Below are 16,663 nucleotides of genomic sequence, written 5' to 3'. Positions count from 1 at the left end.
ATCGCCATCACCTTCTCCAGATGTTCCAACACCGTCTCCATCTCCTTATGTTCCAACCCCAACACCATGACCGTCATCTCCATCACCAGTTCCATCTCCTGATGTCCCAACACCATCACCGCCATCTCCAACACCAGCTCCAACCCCAACACCATCACCTCCATCTCCATCACCAGCTCCATCTCCTGATGTTCCATCCCCAACACCATCACCGCCATCTCCAACACCAGCTCCATCTCCCGATGTTCCAACCCCAACACCATCACCGCCATCTCCATCACCGGCTCCATCTCCTGATGTTCCATCCCCAACACCATCACCGCCATCTCCAACACCAGCTCCATCTCCCGATGTTCCAACCCCAACACCATCACCGCCATCTCCATCACCGGCTCCATCTCCTGATGTTCCATCCCCAACACCATCACCGCCATCTCCAACACCAGCTCCCGATGTTCCAACCCCAACACCATCACCGCCATCTCCATCACCGGCTCCATCTCCTGATGTTCCACCCCCAGCACCATCACCGCCATCTCCATCTCCTGATGTTCCAACACCATCACCGCCATCTCCATCACCAGCTCCATCTCCTGATGTTCCAACCCCATCACCATTACCGCCATCTCCATCACCGGCTCCATCTCCTGATGTTTCAACCCCAACACCATCACCATCACCGCCATCTCCATCACCATCTCCTGATGTTCCAACCCCATCTCCATCACCATCACCATCTCCTGATGTTCCAACACCATCACCATCACCGTTCCATCACACCCGCCCCTCGACATGTTCGATAGACACGGTGTTATATGATTCATGCAATCCAAAAAAACCACATGTTTCTGATGCAAGTAATACTTCAGAAGCAGAAAGGGAGTTCGTTCCACAAAACATCAGCAATGGGTTCATGACTGATGGAGCAGGCTGTTGCATCGGATTCGCCATCTTGACAAACGACTGCTTGCCCACCATTAAAGATCTATCATTCGCAAAGAAAAATATATACCACTACATGGAGGTAGCATGTAGTCCCGCTTACTAAGGGACTCATGCATTTATTTTTTTGATGTTTGTTACTTACATTAGATTAGATTTTTATGGTTGAGTTAGGTGAATTTTTGTCGAGATTTTATTAGTGTTGGTTTTGTTTGTTTGTTTGTTTCTGAAATTTTGGTTGGTTTATGAAATTGCTGAATTTTGATATATATATATAATACATACATATTAGTTGGTTTTGATGCGTTTCCATCGTTTGATTAGCAGAGGTTTCCACACCAATAAGCTAAATAACATGCCTTGAATATGATGGAAAGCATAAACACATTCAAAGGTGATTTAAATGTAGATATTGCGTACGTTAAGAACTGTCGCCGATTCTATATTAATAAAATAAAATTAAAAATTTTAAAATTGTGTCATAAATGTTACTGGCACAGAGGCAACTAATTAAACAAGATACATATGGAATAAAGTCGATGCTTCGTGCGAATAATGTAACCCAAAAATCTCCCTTCCAATTATTGCTAAACTGTTTTGAGTTAGAATCCATGAAGTTGGTTTTTATATCAATTTTAGTTTGTTCCGATTCGATCATTATACTGTACAAGCTTATGACAATCGCTGCTACGACTAGGTGCACAAAAAACATTGATCGTGCAATTATTCTCCAAAGAAGCAAAAGGTTATTTCTATTGACGGATGAAAGAATTCTGAATCATAGTGTAATCAAAGTTAAAGCTGGTGTCAAATGCTAAACGAATGAACTTTTAACAGCCCCGGCAGTGCGTTTCTATATCATATACAGCAACGAATAGGAAAAAGGAAGAAGCAAAGCACAAAAGAGGATTAAATAGCACCGAGGACCATCCAGCTCAAATACTTCATTTCACCCGGTGTTTAATGAAAGAAATCCAATCTGCACCTGTCAAAATAATTGGCCATTGTTAATTTACCATATAAAGTATACTGACACATCAAGATGACTTCAAATATTTAGCATGCATACAAATAGTTTACAAGAAGTTAGACATTTTGATGTCAGAATCCATAGTTGCAAGAATAGCAGCAACAGAAGAGTTTATGTAGCATCTAGCATCAGCTTCATGGATGGCATATACGTCAAGATACTGACAGAATAGAAGACAGTGGCCAAGAATAGCAGTAGTTATTTTGAAGGTCGTGGTGGAAAAAGAAATGCATTTTCATTATTCAAATCCAAATAACTGAAAGCATTGCTAGCAATAAGAAGTCATTCAGGCACATTCATTCTTAATTCGCTCCAAAAAAATTTCTCAAAATGATATATAATGTGTTATCATGGAATTCCTTGTAGACCTGATTCGTCGGCACCAAAAAAGCACATAGACACGCAGTTTCCCAGGATTCAAGTGCTATACAACATCATTTGGTTAAAAAGGAAAGATGATCAGCATTAATCCTGGTAGGCACCTCGACAACAATAGCCAATCAAAAACATATGAAAACGAGGGAAACTCATCCAAAAAGGACTAACTACATGAACTATGCCACAGTGATCAAAATTTTACAAGGGTAATCACCCAACACGGATTCAGAAGTATATGACCTATGAAGGTAATCTACTTGAGAGATTGAAGATTTGTACCTATTGTTTCTTCAGATCTTCACTATTTTTGTCATGATCAATGACCCCATTGACATACGATGCACTTGAATTGGAATCACTCCCTTGACCACTAGGATTCAGAAGTTGTGAAAATCCCTGCCCAACTGATTTCCAGAAACTGGTAGGCAGAGATGACTGCAAATTCCACGTGCTTCCTTCAGGAGGCAGTTCAACTGACCTGGCTGATACAGTATTCAGCTCAGAGAATCTTACAGCTCCTAAGATTCGCTCTGGGAGCTCTGATTCGGTTTGACCTTCAATAAGGAAAGCTAAATCAACTGTAAGGGTGGTCAAGTACCCAAATGCTAGATGAACAATTGCATTTGCAACCATTGAAGACCCGATATCAATGTCAACTTCCATGAAGTTCTCTCCAGTACTATACTTGCAAGTAAGAGCCCGACCAATAATGCAGATAGCCTGCTCACCAACAGCTTTTCTCACAATCCAAGGGCCTTGGACAATATTCGCTATCAATTTTAATCTTGAATTTCTGAATCCATCATCACCGTTAATGAATCGGGTAATTAGTGAGTCTTCTAGTCTAGGTTCACTGTCCACGAAATATGCAACAGCGCTATAGTTGTCTTTACTCGAGACTTGTAAATTGAAAGCCCAGACAAAAGGCTTATTACCCTTTGCAAACTCCTCATCAAGAATTCTCCTAATGCGATTTTTGGGATTGCTCAACAGCTCAGCAACTTTTGCCGTTCCTTTGATCCAGTCAAAACCTATAGGCTTCAGCAAATAATCCCCACCAGGGATCTTAGCCTTCGTCTTCAGGTATTCTGGTCCTCTAACCAAGAAAACATCTCCAGGAGGAGAAGCCCAGCCATTAGAACAGTTATCTGGCTCGAGAAGAGGGATAGCGCCTTCTGATTTAACTCTCTCAATCCATTCCTGATCCTGGTTCTTTTCAGAATATCCCATGCTAAGATAAATCACCTGTCAGCAAATTGTTATGGAGGGAGAAATCAAAAAGTGGGCAGCTACAGAAAGAATGCACAAATATAATTTTTCAAGAACATCAATCCAACAACAGACGTGCATACCACGAACCAAAAAAAGGGGGGGAAAAATAGAATAAAAACTTTTCACAAATTTATACACCATTATAATCAAATTCAAGACTAATGGTCACTTGAACTTAACAATGATTGCATAATCTTATAAACATTCATTAACCTCTTCACTCTCAATGGAGATACTAAAAATCCAATCATTCACATACAAGATTCGAGCACAACACCTGAACCCAAGGAAAGCAACATAACATGCCCTACACAAACCCATAAATGATCTGCGTGGAAAAAATGGCAAAATTCACAGGCCCAAACAACGAAATTGCAAAGAAATAAATTGATCACAGAAACAATCACATGATAAAAAAAAAAGAAAAAAGAAAAAGAGGAACAGAGACCGAATTGCGAGACTAAACCTTAATCCAGCTGGGGAAAAAAAAACTGAATTTTGATATTAGGGTTCCGATCACTGAAATGAAATTGCCAAGTTGGGATCGTTACAGGCACCAAATTCTTGGTTGGATTCGTGCGTGAGATTGCAATATGGTAGGCTGTGTTTCTTTGATTTATCAAACATAAGTTGGGTTCCTCACGCAAAGTTGAGAACCCATTCAGACTTTAATCCAGAAATGCCAACATCAAAGTAAAGGGAATATTTTAATTAATTAATTTTTTTTTCCGAAAAAAGAGTAATTTAATTTTGTAAAAATAATAAATAGAATCAAATTTCAATATTTTTATCATTTTACCTGAATTTTTTAGAATAAGTTATTTACTTTCTCTAATTAAATTGAGAAAAGATAAATTAAGTGACTCAATTTGAATTGGACCACGGGTTTTAAATAGAGAAAAATAAGTTTCTTTTCTTTTTTTTTTTAAGCGAGATGAGTCCATCTCCTTGCCAGTTGCCATCCCTAGTTGGTCACCCTCAAAGTTATAATAAATGTATATTTTTGTCACGTCCTATGTCAAATTATCAACAAAAACAAATAAACACCAAATCCATGAAGAATCTACTCCCAAACCACAAAATGTCTCACGATTCTCACATGAATTTAAAGAGTCCAAATCCTATATTACCATTTCACAACATTGCTCGACATGAATTGCCGCAAAACAGTGGCACAAAACACACTTACTTTCCTTCATCCCAAATGGAGACAAGAACATTGCAAATAAAAGATGGGATTCTATTGCAGCATCCATATCTTGTGCTATTTGTGTTGGCATTAAGCTTTATGGTTATGGACCCGTTCGGGTTGAGTCCCGTCGGGGGAAAAGACTTTAGGCCGGTAAAGAACGACATCGCACGTTACCACCAAGTCATGGAGAGTTGGCCGGGGGATAACCGGAGCCGGCTTGGACTAGGGATATTGGAGTTTAAGGATGAGGTTTTCGGGCCGGAGTCGTTGGAATTTGATTCTCGGGGTCGTGGTCCATATGCTGGACTAGCTGATGGGCGTGTGGTTAGGTGGATGGGGGAAGATGTTGGGTGGGAAACATTTGCACTAGTTACACCTAATTGGTAAGTTCATTTTTGCACCAAATATATATAAGCACAAAAAGCATGGATAGAGTTAATTAATTAAGTAACCATTTTATGCAACTCTGCATGTCGCAGGTCTGAGAAACTATGTGCAAAAGGTGTCGATTCAACTACAGCAAAGCAATGGAAGTCCGAGTCAGATTGCGGGCGACCTCTTGGCCTGAGGTTCGACGCTAAAAGCGGAGACCTGTATATTGCTGATGCTTATTATGGCCTACTAGTGGTAGGTCCCGAAGGAGGCCTGGCCACGCCTTTGGCGACGCAGGTCGACGATGGCACGCCTATTCTTTTTGCCAACGACCTTGATATTCATAGCAATGGATCCATCTTTTTCACGGATACTAGCAAGAAGTACAATAGGGTGTAAGATCCTAGTATGATTAAGATGTTTAAACTGATTTGGTACCTCAATTTTGGCAAGTAATTACAAAACAAAATCTTGAATGCAGGAACCATTTCTTCATCTTGTTGGAAGGGGAAGCAAGTGGGAGACTTCTTAGATATGACCCTCCAACAAAAACAACACATGTTGTGTTGGAAGGATTAGCATTTCCTAATGGAGTCCAATTCTCAAAAGACCAATCTTTTCTACTCTACACGGAGACTACAAATTGCAGGCAAGCAGAGTACTCTGTTATTATATTATCAAGACCTGTGTGGCCTTATACATACTACATAAACATGATGTGATCGGATTCCTAACCATGTCACAGGATCATGAAATACTTCTTAAAGGGTCCGAAAACGGGCACGACACAACTTGTTGCAAATCTACCGGGATTCCCAGACAACGTGAGAATAAACGACAAGGGAGATTTTTGGGTGGCGATAGACTGCTGCAGGACTCGTGCACAAGAGATTCTCGTCCACAACCCATGGCTGAGAAGCGTGTACTTCCGGCTACCGATCCCGATGAGATATCTGGCTAGAATGGCGGGGATGAGAATGTATACTGTGATATCAAAGCTGAACGATGAAGGGGACATTCTGGATGTTCTTGAAGACAAGGAAGGTGCTGTGATGAAGTTGGTGAGCGAAGTGAAAGAGGTAAATGGGAAGTTGTGGATTGGAACTGTGGCTCACAACCATATTACAACTCTTCCTTATCCTCTGCAAATTTAGTTACATGTATGAATTTGATCCAATCTTGTATGATTGGTGATCATTGTTAGAGGAAATATGGCATTATACTCTCTGTGTATTCAACCTTAAATTATAATTTGTTCTTTGTTTTTCATGTCATTAGATTATTACTTTCTTTTGTTATATTATAAATTACAATGTTACGATGATTGGTTTGATGGGGAATTTTTTTTTAATATTAGTTGTAATGGAAAAACTCGAGTAATTGTGAAACTAACTATCAAATTTAATTCATTCCACTATATTTTTCATAGGACAAACCCAAGAAGGAAATATATATTTTATTCCTAACTATATTTAATTTTGGAATAATTAGATGATATTTTATATAAATTAATTTAATTAGATTTTATTAAAATAAAATATTATGAAACTTACTATTAATATTTATTATAATTATATTTAAAAAACTAAATTATAATTTTCGGGTCAAATCGATTTCCTGGTAAATTTTATTTTAAGAAATACAAGAATTTAGTTTCAAACGATTAATTTTCAATTAAATTTAGGTTATATTATGAATTTTCATAATTTGAGACAAAAATATATCATGTTTGCTTGAGCATGCTATTAAATTAATATAATCAGATAATAAATTGGTTAAAGAATAAATAATTTTACTTATTTATTACTATTATTATGTAAGAGACATGCCCACAAAATATAAATTTTTTTTTATAAAAAAAACACACACACACACCTTAAAACGTTTTCCTCCACTATCTCAATTTCTTTTTTTTTATTTAATTATTTTTTTTCCCAATTTTTGTATTTAATATATAATACAATCAATTTATTTGACAATTTTAATTAGAACATAATTTTATTATTAAAAAACGAATTGTTTAGCACGCAATGCGTGCAATAAATACTGGTTTCAATTAAATTACATTCCATAACTTTATCAACTAATTTGCGGTCTAATTTGGTGAAACTTTAATTGGGCTAATTGCATTCACACCCCCTGTGAAAAGTCTAAAAGACATAAAAAAACCCTGTGTAAAATTAATAGCATGTTAGACCCTATGTTTTAAAAAAATTAGCATAAAAACCCCTATGAGAGGATATAAATGTGTCCGAGTTTGTATAACATAGGGATGAAATGTGCTACATTTTAAAAAACTAAGGGATGCATTAGCCTATTAATATTTCTTAGAGGATTTTATGATTTTTAGACTTTTTATGGGGAAGATTAATGCAATTAGCCCAACTTTAATTACTTTAAAAAAATACAATCAAATCTTATTTTAATCTTCAATCTTATCCTTTTCTATATTTTAAAATTCTATCATTTCTCTATCTATATTTAATTTTTTAAATATTTTTTAGTAAAAATTGAAAATAATTATTTTAAAAATAACAAAAATTATGAGGATTAGATAAATATATATCAGTAGATTAATAATACTTTGGGGCTCAGTTTGGTACGGGTGATGGGATAAATAATATATAGATAAGTAATGTAATGTAATAAAAAATAAATAAAAAATGATAGTTGATATTTGATTTGATTGATATATTATAGTTTATTTGATTTGATTGATTAAATTTTATATAAAAATGATAAATTATCATATTATCTTTTTAATAATAATAAAAATATATAAATAATATTATTTATAAGGGGTAATATATTAATTTCAATTCAATGATTTGATTGATGTAAGATAAATAATTAATGATTTGATTGATGTAAAATTATAATTAATAGATGGATAAATAATATGACGAGAAGAACGTGTGATTAGACATGATAATTTTATACATAGATTATTAATAACGGTACCAAACGAAGCCTGGATAAGATAAATAATTAATGATTTGATTGATGTAAAATTATAATTAATAGATGGATAAATAATATGACGAGAAGAACGTGTGATTAGACATGATAATTTTATACATAGATTATTAATAACGGTACCAAACGAAGCCTGGAAATTTTAAAAATTGAAGTAAAAATTGATATTTATATTCCATTTTTAATAAATTAAACACATATTTTACGCTTAAAATAAAAAAAAAAAAAAAAAAAGGAATGTTGATAACATAATATCAACTCTCAATTGAAATACATAATCAAATATAATTTCACATCTTCCAGTTTTCGCTTCTTCCTACCAGTGCAAAATCATGCTCAAGCTTGTCTCCTCCTCTTCCAAATCCAAATCATCTTGCAGAAAATTTTTCTCCTTTACGATTCATTTTCCACCACTGCGCATTATTTTGGAACATAGCAACCTCCACTCTTTGTATGCGCAACCCAAGGTTCTTTATTCATGTTGGCATTCTGTAAATTCGGCAAAGACCGAACTTTTAGATCATAATAGAAATGGGTTTTTCTCATCTGCGTTCCCCAAAATCCCGTCAAAAATTAGAGAACTTTGTCGTTACGGTATTGGTTTTTGGAGGCCTCAGAGTTTTGTTGGTTCAGTGAGGAGTTTCAGTGGTGAATCGGTGTGCAGAGAATCTTTAAATTATGATGTGGTGATTGTAGGCGCAGGACCTGCTGGGTTGTCTGCAGCTATAAGATTGAAGCACCTATGCAAAGAAAAGGATGTTGATTTATCTGTGTGCGTTGTGGAGAAGGGAGCTGAAGTTGGTATGTCTTTGCTTCTCTTTTTAAGCTGCCAAATTTAATATTTCATTATATGCATATGCAAACGAAGCTATTCAGTTCGAATTAGATAAAGGCAGAGCCAGTATATTCTGTGTGATCTACATTTGTATGAAATTTTTTAACTGTAATATTTGAATTTTTTAATCAAGAGAGCTGAGCTTGGTATTATGAACGCTTTATCAAGTGTATTAATGTGGAGATAGTGTGTAGGATTAAAATTTGATGATCGTTAACAACAGGGACTGTTTCTGTGTCTATATAAAGTGTCCAACGGTCTTGCCTTCTTCTTTCGAGCGTTTACTTGTGTTTGGGAATGGATTTGAAGAATGGACTACAAGTTCCCTTCTTGAATTCTCTCATCTGCTCAGAGTGCTTTTGATTGTAGAAGCTGCACGTTTATTTTTTTTTATTTTTTTATTTTTATAAAGGTGCTTATGTTGAAAAATGTAATGTTTGGTTATATAAGTTGTTTTAAAAAAGCATTTAACTTTTTAAAAGCTGTAATTTTTGGCTTTCTAGCTTCTGCTTCCACATCTATTTAAAAATAAAAACAAAATCACCTTTCAAAATTTATATAAACATCAAAACTGTTGCTGTTTTTTTATTAATAAAAGCACTTTGAAAAGCTGGACTTATTCAAGTGTTTTTTTTAAAACTACAGCTTATGTGTCCATACTCACATCAGCTTCATTCTTTATCAATATGCCTACTCTTTGTGACATGTTCTGGTTCAGCATGTTGATTTTTCTAAACAACTTAACTGTGACCATTGTTTGTGGTTTGGTCTTTAGGTGCTCATATACTATCAGGGAATGTTTTTGAGCCTCGGGCATTGAATGAGCTACTTCCAAAATGGAAACAGGAAGAGGTTTGTATTTGGTTTTGTGTGTGTGCCCTCTAAAGATCAAACATATCTTCTAAACGCAACTTTCAGTTTCAGTTTTCATAGTATATGTAAAATTTCCTTTTGAGAGAATTTACCCAGAGCTTGTGTTTTGCTATTTCGATGAATATCTCAATCAATCATGTCGTCGTTCCGGAAATGACAACCATTGTATTAAACATACCTTGATAAGAGTGGGTTGTGTAAAACCCTTACGCACATAGTTTGGAACTTGGAAGGTGGTCGGACTAGATGATCGGGAGTACTGAAAGAATTGTTACCTGAACATTACAATTGGTTTATGTTGACTCAGCAAATATTCAAGAATGAAACCTTAGAAGCTTTTGCATTGAATGTTCTTGGTTATTTTCTGACACCAAAGTTTTGTGATCGAGGATTCTCTCCATTTCCCTTTCCAGTAGTGAGGTGGTAAATACCGATGCAATGAACTCTGGTTTGGATGATTAACATCATCCATTATGATGTGTGTTCTTCCCTCCTCTTTCATAAACAACCAAGCAACATACCCCAAAACCATTGAATCTATTACAAATATTATGGCTTGATATTTCAAAATAGTGTTCTAGACTAGCTAACTTTAAAACGCTAACAGTGTATGATCAAAGTTCAAATATTTGAAGTTAGAAATGTGTTCTCCATCTATGATTGCTACAAATGATGTTTTTCATCTATGATTGCTTGTGCTTTATACTCCACTTTTTCGTTCTTAATAATTCTTATTAGCATACCTGATACTCTAGTTTGTGTCTTACTGGTTAATGTTATTGCAGGCACCTATCCATGTACCTGTGTCTTCTGATAAGTTTTGGTTACTTTCCAAGACTCGTGCTTTTTCCTTGCCATCTCCTTTTAATAACCAAGGAAATTATGTTATAAGGTACTTTTATAGAGTTTTTCATATCTTTTGATGGCACAATTATGTAAACGAGACTCAACCGTTGAGGCCACTTTTGAGGAAAATATTTTGAAAGCATTCTACAGTTTTCTCCTTTGTTACCTTGTTTGTTATGTTCTGACTCGGTGGAATCCTGTGATTCCTCCCACTTGGAGTTTTTTTCCCCAAGAATAGCCACCCCCCCCCCCCCTCTTTTAACTGGTAAAATTACTTCTTTTCTTATGTTTAAGTTCCTTGATATTCTTGTTATGGTGACAACTCAAACTGTGAAGCTGAATAATTGAAAGTGCTTCTTTCTGCTTGAGGAATAAAGAATGCTTTTAAAGTATAACTATATCAACATATTCATATCTATTTACAGACGAGCTTGGTATACATGCAGTTGCCATTTATACCCACATTTATTAATGCTTAAGCTACTTTTCAGTTTGAGTAAGTTGGTAAGGTGGCTGGGACTGAAGGCTGAAGAATTAGGAGTTGAGATATACCCAGGCTTTGCTGCTAGTGAGGTGAATGTCTTTTTTTTTTTGGGATCATTTCCTGATGTAAATGTTTTCTTATTTATCATTTACTTTCAGATATTATACGACACAAATGACAAGGTAATTGGCATTGCGACAAATGATATGGGAGTGGCTAAAAATGGCTCTAAAAAGGATAATTTTCAGCCTGGCGTTGAACTGAAGGGCAAGTATTATGACCTATCAATATACAAATGTGTCTGTTTGAGATAAAGAAACAAGATTATACCTTTTCTTTAGGTTCCACATCTTACTTCTGTTGATTGACTTTGCTATGGTAATATATAGGCCGCTTGACACTGTTTGCAGAAGGTTGCCGAGGATCTCTATCTGAGGTTTTCAGAAAATTAACTAATGTCTTCTTGATGGTATTCAAAAATCCCTTGGAAGGGTCTCAATCATGTAACAATGTGTTCTTATATGATTTATGCTCAGAAAATAATTAAAAAGTACAATTTGCGAGAGAAAGGACAAGGGCAGCATCAAACTTATGCTTTAGGACTCAAAGAGGTGATTTACAGAATCCCACATCTTTACACTCATTTTCTATTTTAATTTTGAGCAAAGCATTCTTATTGGGTAAGAATGGAAATAAAAATTGTTTCTTAATCTTTCCTGGTATTTGGATTTTCAAAAGCCGAACTTGTTCCTCAAATAATGTATGGGCAGGTTTGGGAAATTAGTGCAGACAAGCATGATGCTGGGGCCGTGCTTCACACCATAGGCTGGCCACTTGACCACAAGACTTACGGGGGCTCGTTTTTGTATCATATGAAGGATAGGCAGGTAATTCCAATATTATGTGTATTGGATAATAGGAAGGCACCTGTGATCGTGACACCAGAAAAATTATGCTCTAAATGAACATCAGTTGAAATACTTACTTGGCTTCTAGATATATGTGCTCTGCCAGTTCAAGCACATGTCTTGGATAGTAAATTTAATTTGCCTAAAAGAAAGTTCATCTCTGATCTCTGATAGAAATAATTATCATCTGACTATTTAGGCTTTTGTTGTTTTCATTTTAAATGAATCGGGTTGTTGGATGGATATCATCACTAGAACCGACAATAAACTCCATGCAAAATGTTTTGCATTCTTACTAAGATTTAAATTGCAAAAAATTTTAATATCAAAATACGCGCCGCGGTTGAAACTTTTAAATTTTATAACAAGTGAAACCGACTTAGTTGCTAGTTAGTTTCCAACCTTCTCATTTCCAAGTTAGCTACGGAAAGGGTAAATTTTCTCATACGCCCTGTCCTGCTTGTTTAACATGAATTGTGTATCTTCTGTCTCAACTTATGTTTCAATATATATTTTGCACATGGGGCCTGCCAACCATCTATTATCATATACCTTAGTTGAATTTGGAATGTGGTTTCATTTTTTCCACTTTACAGGTGGCTATTGGTTTGGTGGTTGCGTTGAACTATCACAATCCGTTCTTAAGTCCATATGAAGAGTTCCAGGTATTTTTGGTGAACAATTAATGGTTTCAGTTTGCTTGTTATTGCTTCACTGTTTTCTTCTACCCTCTGGATGATTTTTATCACGGCCCTGGCTCTCTGAATTTTTCTTATTGAATTTATCAGAATTGAAGGAGTTTAAAATTCTTTTCTTGTAATCCCTCACAGCATAAGAGAACGTTTCATGCCAGGAAATATCAATCTTGATTTTTATTTTCTGTAATTTTTATTTCAGAAATTTAAGCAGCACCCAGCCATCAGACCTCTTCTTGAGGGAGGTACAGTCCTCGAGTATGGTGCTCGCACTTTAAATGAAGGCGGATATCAGGTGTATGAGAATTGTTTTTTTCTTAAAACATTTTAAACTTTTGATATCGTGAGAATATAGAAAAGAAGTAGAATTCCAGTGCTTTTCCTAGTTATTCATTTCCGTAATGTTCCAGCAAATTATCGATTCCTTAGACCTTATACAATTAGAATTTTATGTTAGTCAAATTGCAGTCCCTCCCATATCCAGTGTTTCCTGGTGGAGCAATCATTGGATGTTCTGCCGGTTTTCTAAATGTACCAAAAATTAAAGGGTCTCACACTGCAATGAAATCAGGTACTGGTTACTGAACATATTATTATTTAAAATTTTTCCATTAATATTTACTCGATATTTGGCAGTGAATTTGAAACACACGAGAAAAGCATATGATGTTTGGTTACGTCAATATTTCTAATACTGTCTTCAATGCTGATGATAATTGCGGAACAATAGAATGTTTGCGGTGTTGCTCGTCGAGACATGCATTGTGTTGTCTAATGTTCTTTACGTATAAATTAACTTTACTTTGGTTTAAGTAAACAAAATTTCTTACATTTTAAGTAACATGTATATGATTTGGCACTTATCAGTGGAGAAATATCCTGGAGCCTTTAGTAGGAGAAACCCTCATCTGGGGTTGTTCTTGGCCAAATGAAAAATTAAACTTTCTTCAAATCAAGAATCAAGGGGTTTGTTAAAAAATATCGTGTAGTGAGACTAGATGTACAAGCACCATATTTGTGAGCGGATCAAGTGGTTGATGTTTAAGGCAATAAGTTTTTTGACTTAGAATAGGATTGGTTTCATGGAACAAGCATAGTTAATCAACACACTATTCTTGAGATGGGCACACTCTTTACGTTTGAATGGATTTAATTTTTGTAAAGATTTTTTAATGTAAATGAACAATAACTATAAAGTGTGTGAAGTTGGTGGTTTTAAATATTTTAAGGATATATGTATAGCAACGCAGATTGGATATGTCAAGGTAATATTTTAAGGTATCTGGCTGGATAAAAAAATTTTATCATATATTTCTGTTCATAAATGACAGCATGTCCATTCACTTTCTGTCTCAGGAATGCTTGCTGCTGAATCCGTTTTTGGTGCACTCTGCGAAGATTCATCTTTAGATGCCTTCTGGAGCAGTTTAAGAAATTCATGGGTATGGAAGGAACTTCATACTGCAAGAAACTATCGTCCAGTTAAGTGTTTTTATTAAACAGTAACTAGGTTGATGGTTCTATTACGTGAGAAACAAAATGTATTTCCATGATTTCAATCTTATCACAGATGTACAGGTCATGAAGCTCATTTTCACGGGACTATTAAAGTGTTTTGTGTAAATAATGTTCCACCCCCCAAACGAACAAGTTTGTTTGTCTTTTTTTCCAGAAAAAAGGAACTTTGTGGCATAATTTTATCGTGTCATAATATATTACTGCATGTTTGGTTTCTCCAAAAAAAAAAAAAAAAGAAAGAAAAAAACTAGAATTTTCTTGTGTGTATTGCAGGCATTTGAGTATGGACTCTTTCCAGGTTTGGCTCTAAGTGCCATAGAACAGTAAGATTATCTCTAATTTGTGCAGAAACGTATCTCTGTTATTTGGATTATAAACAACCAACTTAATTTGCCTTTGGCAGCTACGTAATGAAAGGAAAATCTCCTTGGACACTGAAACATGGAAAACCTGACCACGAAGCAACTGAGGTAAGAACTTTCTGCAATATAGTCACACATTTATTATTGCACTATCTGATGGCGAGTTTCTATCTACATAAAGTATCGGTTTAGCAGTTTATTGATCGGTTACATTATTATTTGCTGAAATGAAAATATGAATATTCTTTCTTGCTGGTTGCTTGTGAACAAAATTTTCAGGAAGCACGGTTGTGGGCACCAATCGATTACCCAAAACCCGATGGTGCTGTATCATTTGACATAACAACCTCTTTGTACAGGTACTTTCTCTATTCAAGTTTATCTAGACGTTTATATTCATCGGGAATCCTTGGAAAAGCCATGAAAAGAATCTGTCATTTGATCTTTTCCTGTAGGCCTTCCATTTTTCATTGCTAAATGCTATGTTTCATTTTCAATTAGGAGCAATACAAATCATGATCATGACCAACCTGCTCACCTTCGTGTGCGTGATCCAAAAATCCCCGAACTTGTAAATTTACCAACCTATGCTGGACCTGAATCCAGATACTGCCCTGCACGCGTTTATGAGTAAGTATGGTTTTTATATTTTGTATAAGATAAAAGTTTTTCATCGTCACGGAATTACTTCTATGATCCATATAGGTACATTGCAGATGAAAGTGGTCAGTTAAAACTGCAAATCAATGCACAGAATTGCTTGCATTGCAAGGTACAAACTATATGATTACTTGCTTTTCTTCAATGATGAACTTGGCATGAAAAAAGTAATTGAAATGTATTGATGCAATAACTTGACCCCACAAAACCAGAAAAAGATAGTTAAAGAAAGGATTCAAAATGGACGTTTAGTTTCAAAGAACTTGAGGGAGCGTTCTAAAACTTAGTATTTTGATCGTATACTACAACGTAAAGCACTGGTCGTTTTGGAACTTCAATGTCATCACACGTTTTCATGTGAATCGGTTTGGGAATCATAAGATTGCCAACCCCCTAATAGTTAGAAGCCTACAAGGCCTAGTTTGTACCGATCTCACTCCTACACCAATGTTTATTTTTTTTTTGAGATTACTCCACCAATGTTTGGTCTGTGCAAATTCATTGATTCTAAGTGAGGAGCTTGCATGGAGAATGTACTTGGTAGGAGTGCCAAATTCAAATAATTGGTCTAATAAGTGGACATGTAGAGCCAATATGACTCTGGTAACATATGAGAAGAACATTCTCATGCAACTACCATGGTGATTATACCTGTTCCGATTCATTTGATCAAGGCCCTTAGGAGATGGGGACATTTGTTTTTTTTCTTACATTTCTTTGTAGTGAACATAAATGAGCCGGGAGTTTTCATCCTTTTTCAGGCTTGTGATATTAAAGATCCAAAGCAAAATATTGAGTGGACGGTGCCAGAAGGTGGCGGAGGACCTGGCTACACAGTCATGTGATAATATTGGAGTCAGAATCTTGTCTCCTTGCCATGCTGTAGTTATATGAGTATCAAAATGTTCTTTGATTCTGTAAAACTACAGAATAAATATGATTTTTTTATGAGAAAACATAAAATTGCAAAATCTACCTTAGTTTGATTTGATTTTTCTTTGGTTTCCTAAAATTCTTGACGCTCATCTTTTCTTACCACCAAATATTGTCCCTGGAACAGTATTTACACCCAATTCTGATAAGAATCAAACAGACCTACAGTTGTATTTGAATTTATGAAATTTAATTCACGTAAAGACATTTGATTTAAGAATATATTTTAAATATAATCGAATGACATCAAATTTGGATTCATTTAAAGTCTTATCGTAGTTGCTCACATTCAGAGATTGAATTTCAAATTCATCCAAATTATATTAATAATGATATTTCAGAATTTTCCATTAAATTAATATTTGGAGAAAATAATGTGTCAACTCA

At 35.3% G+C, this 16,663-nt stretch overlaps 3 protein-coding genes across 5 annotated transcripts; 2 read left to right on the top strand and 1 right to left on the bottom strand.

The window, feature by feature from the left end:
* Positions 1-1,679: 1,679 nt before the first annotated feature.
* LOC140875625 (protein ENHANCED DISEASE RESISTANCE 2-like) lies at positions 1,680-4,283 on the bottom strand. 3 transcript variants are annotated; one of them, XM_073279355.1, is made up of 3 exons: positions 4,071-4,283; positions 2,630-3,595; positions 1,680-1,927 (listed from the first exon to the last, which is right to left on the bottom strand). In XM_073279355.1, the coding sequence occupies exon 2, from the start codon at positions 3,578-3,580 to the stop codon at positions 2,630-2,632; it is 951 nt and encodes a 316-aa protein (XP_073135456.1). In that variant the 5' UTR covers positions 3,581-3,595; positions 4,071-4,283; the 3' UTR covers positions 1,680-1,927. The 3 variants fall into 3 exon arrangements, with proteins under 3 accessions (XP_073135456.1, XP_073135455.1, XP_073135453.1); XM_073279354.1 differs by having other exon boundaries at positions 4,089-4,283; XM_073279352.1 differs by lacking the exon at positions 4,071-4,283 and adding an exon at positions 3,900-4,055.
* A 543-nt stretch (positions 4,284-4,826) lies between these two features.
* Positions 4,827-6,415, top strand: LOC140876407 (protein STRICTOSIDINE SYNTHASE-LIKE 13). The gene is made up of 4 exons (XM_073280357.1): positions 4,827-5,197; positions 5,294-5,581; positions 5,668-5,835; positions 5,932-6,415. Exons 1-4 carry the CDS (start codon positions 4,827-4,829, stop codon positions 6,338-6,340), a joined length of 1,236 nt encoding a protein of 411 aa, XP_073136458.1. The 3' UTR covers positions 6,341-6,415.
* A 2,052-nt stretch (positions 6,416-8,467) lies between these two features.
* On the top strand, positions 8,468-16,306 carry LOC140884467 (electron transfer flavoprotein-ubiquinone oxidoreductase, mitochondrial). The gene is made up of 18 exons (XM_073291243.1): positions 8,468-8,963; positions 9,773-9,849; positions 10,656-10,762; positions 11,208-11,289; positions 11,359-11,467; positions 11,590-11,636; positions 11,737-11,811; positions 11,971-12,087; positions 12,705-12,773; positions 13,006-13,098; positions 13,272-13,374; positions 14,160-14,284; positions 14,595-14,644; positions 14,725-14,791; positions 14,963-15,042; positions 15,185-15,313; positions 15,389-15,455; positions 16,105-16,306. Exons 1-18 carry the CDS (start codon positions 8,495-8,497, stop codon positions 16,186-16,188), a joined length of 1,950 nt encoding a protein of 649 aa, XP_073147344.1. The 5' UTR covers positions 8,468-8,494; the 3' UTR covers positions 16,189-16,306.
* The last annotated feature ends 357 nt before the right edge of the window (positions 16,307-16,663 follow it).

Source organism: Henckelia pumila, chromosome 1 (genome assembly GCF_033568475.1).
Source record: "Henckelia pumila isolate YLH828 chromosome 1, ASM3356847v2, whole genome shotgun sequence".
Classification (NCBI taxonomy): Eukaryota; Viridiplantae; Streptophyta; class Magnoliopsida; order Lamiales; family Gesneriaceae; genus Henckelia; species Henckelia pumila.
The sequence above is the reverse complement of the archived record's forward strand: the minus strand, read 5'-3'. Positions and strand labels throughout refer to the sequence as shown.